The sequence below is a fragment of the Mustela nigripes genome, chromosome 8, assembly GCF_022355385.1.
Source record: "Mustela nigripes isolate SB6536 chromosome 8, MUSNIG.SB6536, whole genome shotgun sequence".
Classification (NCBI taxonomy): Eukaryota; Metazoa; Chordata; class Mammalia; order Carnivora; family Mustelidae; genus Mustela; species Mustela nigripes.
This window is the reverse complement of record NC_081564.1, coordinates 37365823-37369759: the sequence shown is the minus strand read 5'-3', so window position 1 is coordinate 37369759 and position 3937 is coordinate 37365823. Positions and strand designations below refer to the sequence as shown.

General features: G+C 44.5%; 1 protein-coding gene across 26 annotated transcripts in view; it reads right to left on the bottom strand.

The window, feature by feature from the left end:
- Nucleotides 1-367: 367 nt before the first annotated feature.
- EPB41L3 (erythrocyte membrane protein band 4.1 like 3) overlaps nucleotides 368-3937 on the bottom strand; it is a 231978-nt gene continuing 228408 nt past the window's right edge. For 25 of the 26 annotated variants that reach the window (XM_059409241.1, XM_059409235.1, XM_059409237.1 and 22 more), the window contains 5 exons: nucleotides 3432-3563; nucleotides 2637-2735; nucleotides 2114-2194; nucleotides 1720-1836; nucleotides 368-501 (listed from right to left, as the gene is read on the bottom strand). In XM_059409241.1, the coding sequence (XP_059265224.1) occupies nucleotides 1726-1836; nucleotides 2114-2194; nucleotides 2637-2735; nucleotides 3432-3563 (423 nt within the window). In that variant the 3' untranslated portion in view covers nucleotides 368-501; nucleotides 1720-1725. The remainder of the gene's footprint in view (nucleotides 502-1719; nucleotides 1837-2113; nucleotides 2195-2636; nucleotides 2736-3431; nucleotides 3564-3937) is intronic. The other variant, XM_059409240.1, reaches the window with a different exon arrangement.

Below are 3937 nucleotides of genomic sequence, written 5' to 3'. Positions count from 1 at the left end.
ACTCGGTTATTGGCACATCTAATCTGGAATAAACCTGACACATTAGACCTAGACAGCTTCTAGCATTTTAGGGTAATCTTCATTTGTCTGTAAACAAAAGATCTGTCGCCTAAGAAATTGCAATTTTTGTTTAGACTTTAATAATAAACTATGAAAGGCATGAATTGTTTATGTGTTACATGAGATCACGGTTTATATTGTTGGTTATGAACGTGCAGGTATAGCTGAAAACTTAGACACTTGGTGGAAATTAAAAATGCTACTCTTTTGTAATTTTATCATTGCTTCATGCAGTATCAGTTTTGTGATGCTGATTCGGATTGCTTTATTATGGGAAGATCTCTCTGCCAGTGTCTTTATTAATGGTCAAGGTCAGTTCTTCTGGATTGAAATTTTCCATGGGCAGATACAAGTCAGTTGGGTTAGAAGAGGGAACTCCATATAGGCTCTGGTTTTCCTAACGGTTTGCATGACTGGATTCATGTGCAGGCTAAATTATTCCTGTAGGAAAGAGATTTGATCAATTACTCCTTGGAAAACACCCGAGAGTCTTCCTCAGACTAAGGCCACAAACAAAATTTTCTTGCAGGTTATTACATGCACTTTTTGCCAACACACTGTAAAATTCCAGCGTAAGTCCGTGATACGCATTCTCTTACGTTAACTAGAACACCATTCAAGTGGCTGAAGCTCACTGGAGAACCCTTTTGCTGCTGTCTTTCAAATTATATGATTAATTTGAATATCATGAGTGACTTTTATATTTTTTTCTTTAAGAGAGACTGTTATTCAATCTATAGTTCCTAAACCAACGTTAGAGAACTTCCTTATTTCATTTATACACATAAGCATTTAAGCGACTTTTGTCACATAACCAAGTATGTAAGTAGCTCAATGGTTGCATTCAGCATTCAGAGCCCTCTGGGGATGCTCTGGGCCTGTGAGTTCTTGCACAGCAGGTGAGTGTGAGTGTGCTTAAGAAGTCTGTGCGTACACAGAAGACGCTATCTGCTCACGATGCCAGCCAAACAGCCATTGGAAAGGCATGCACACACTTTCTAGAGAAAAGCAGGAGCACAAGACTGCAGTTTTGCCTCCTCCTGAGACATAACGCTATACTAAGAAGAAAAAACAAATACTCCAAAGAACTCAGAAAATATAAGCCATCCAAAATGAAAGTGAATGTCCATGTTTCAAATTCAGACACAAAGCAAAAAGAGAGCATAAACAGAAGCATAACCAAACACAGTCGCAGAGAAAGCTTAGAGTGAAATGGGATATTGTTGCTGTCAGAAGGAGAAAGGGGTACGCTTTATTTTCCTGGTATTTGGAACACACAAATCGTACCTTTTGGAACAAATTGGCCTTCGTTCCAATTAGGCCACATGGCAAGTAAAATCAAATCTGATTCCTGAATCGAATTTGGGTAACGAAGAACACAGGGCACGAATGAAAAGGAAACACCAGCGAGACCATGCAAGCAAAGACTGCTTCTTTCTTGATCCTCTAGTTGGCAGAATACGCAAAAAAAAGTCCACAGTGTGGAACTCCCAAATCTGAAACAAACCAGCGCCCACAATTCTGCAGCCCCTCGGTAAGCAGCCTCCCAATGCCAGTGAGAGAAGAAAGGAGGAGGAGGAGGCACGGGAAGGTCGGGGGGAAGCGCCCATGCTACATGCCAGCCAAGGCCAAGCCTAGAGAATCAACGTCACCTCTTACCTGAGGTCAATCCTCTCCATCTTCCGGTGTGATCTCTGTCTCTTTATGGACCACTACTTTGGTCACTGACATGTCAGGGTGCTGCTCTTTGGCCTCTTTAATTGCCTGAGCCAGCGCCTATCCCCAGGAAATCACAGAAGGGCAAAGACAAAAAAGGAGGTGGAACATGCATGATCAGTAGCAAGGTGGAGACTTACGAGCTAGATCTATATACGTCATTCACAAATGAGGTACAACGATCGCAAAAGGAATCGTACATTGCGTATGGAAAAGTTAATTCAGAAGACTGTTTACACTGCACCATGGACTAGACCACCACCACTGGGAAGAGCAGGGCTGACCAGTGTCTCTCTGGTTCTCTGCCTGGGTATTTACCATCCTCACGCGCACTTACCTGGTCATGGTCAATGTCTGCATCTCCTGTGATGACTATCCGCTTCTCAATTCTCGTCTCTGAAATGCCTCCTTTCACAGTCTACGAGGGACGGACAAGTGTTACAAATGTACCCACCAGGAGGAACAACCCTCCTTCAGTGGGGACAATGGTCAGAAGCGCTAACAGAGTTTTAACTAACGGCACTCGTTAAGAGTTGAAACAATTCTTGGGCAATTATTCAAAATCGTTAATTTCAGAAGTGTCGCTCTCAGGGAGTCCTTTGGGTGTGGCTGGCCAGGGTTTCTGGAACACCTACCATATGCCAAGGACTGCAGTTCCATATTAAGCAAAGGGTATCAGTATGCATATTCCTAAACAAAAATGAGCACAGAGGGGCAAATGCCCCATGAATGGAGTAGACGTGAAAGTTCTAACATAGGTATCTGGGCCTCCAGATAGTCACGTCACTCTGCCTGTAGAGCCCAACTGGGAAGTAGGTCCGTGTAAATGTCTTCCTTCTGTCTGCTCCCGTCTCACTTACTTTGGTGATGTGGGTGGTGGTCGTGGTGCTGGTGGTTTCAGATGTGATCGTCTGTGCGCTCATAAGCACGCCCGGCTCCAAATCAGCGCCGGCATCGACCTAGGAAGGCGAGGAACAGACACCGCACTCGAATATTTACGTTAGGTTGGGGCATCACCATGATTCAGTCAACTCCCACCGTCACGGCGTTGTTCACTCCACCTCCGGGAGCTGTGGCTCTCGGGACAGACGACCCCGAATGTGGCCGGAATTAACCAACGTTAAAAAACCAGGACTTGAGGGGTGCCTGGGGGGCTCAGTGGGTTAAGCCGCTGCCTTCAGCTCAGGTCATGATCTCAGGGTCCTGGGATTGAGCCCCACATCAGGCTCTCTGCTCAGCAGGGAGCCTGCTTCCTCCTCTCTCTCTCTACCTGCCTCTCTGCCTACTTGTGATCTCTGTCGGATAAATAAATAAAATCTTTAAAACAAAAACAAAAACAAAAACAAAAATACCAGGACTTGAAAAATGGGAGTAGGGTCTGCTGAGCTGTTATCTTCCCTTATCTCTAGCTCAGGAAATAGGTTCCTGAGCCTTGTTCTATATTCTGAGATCTATGGAGACCTGTTCCAGTCACCTGAAGCTTCTGGGCTGGTAACAAAGTTGTAATTACTACCATTACCACACTTGATAGACACTGTTTGGTTGCTGGGTCCTCTGAGTCTCACAAACTAAGTATCATGAGCTATAGTCAAATGCAGCAGCCATTAAAGGGCAAAAACAAAGAGCCGGGGCTCTGGCCTTCATAGACATCTTACCTGTGATGACTCATACGTGATGGTTTTTGTTTCCGTGTGAACGACCGGCACCTCCTTGGTAGAAATTTCTAGCTTTGCACCTCCTGGTGAAACACTGCCAAAGCTGATGGTTTCTGTCTTCACAGTTGATGACTGAGCCAATGGGGAAGTAGGTAGAGCTGCGATTACAGTTTGCACGAAGACAGGATTTTGGTGCACCCCCCCCCACCCCACAGTGAGTATGGATAAGCACAGGTTAGTATGAAATAAATGTTTACGTATAACATGGGGAGGGCAAGTCAAGGCATGAGGCAGATACCAGGTCAGTCTTTCAAAATTCCATAGACTTTTTTTTTTTTTTTTAACATGGGATGTTCCAGGTAAGGGAAAGCATTTTGGAGGACATGTTGAAAAACTCTTTTTATGATCCCCCCCCCCTCACCTAAACTGACAGATCAAAAATCATCAATTTGCCTTTTATTTAATGAAAGAAAGAAGTAACAAATACGAAGACATTAACCCCCCCC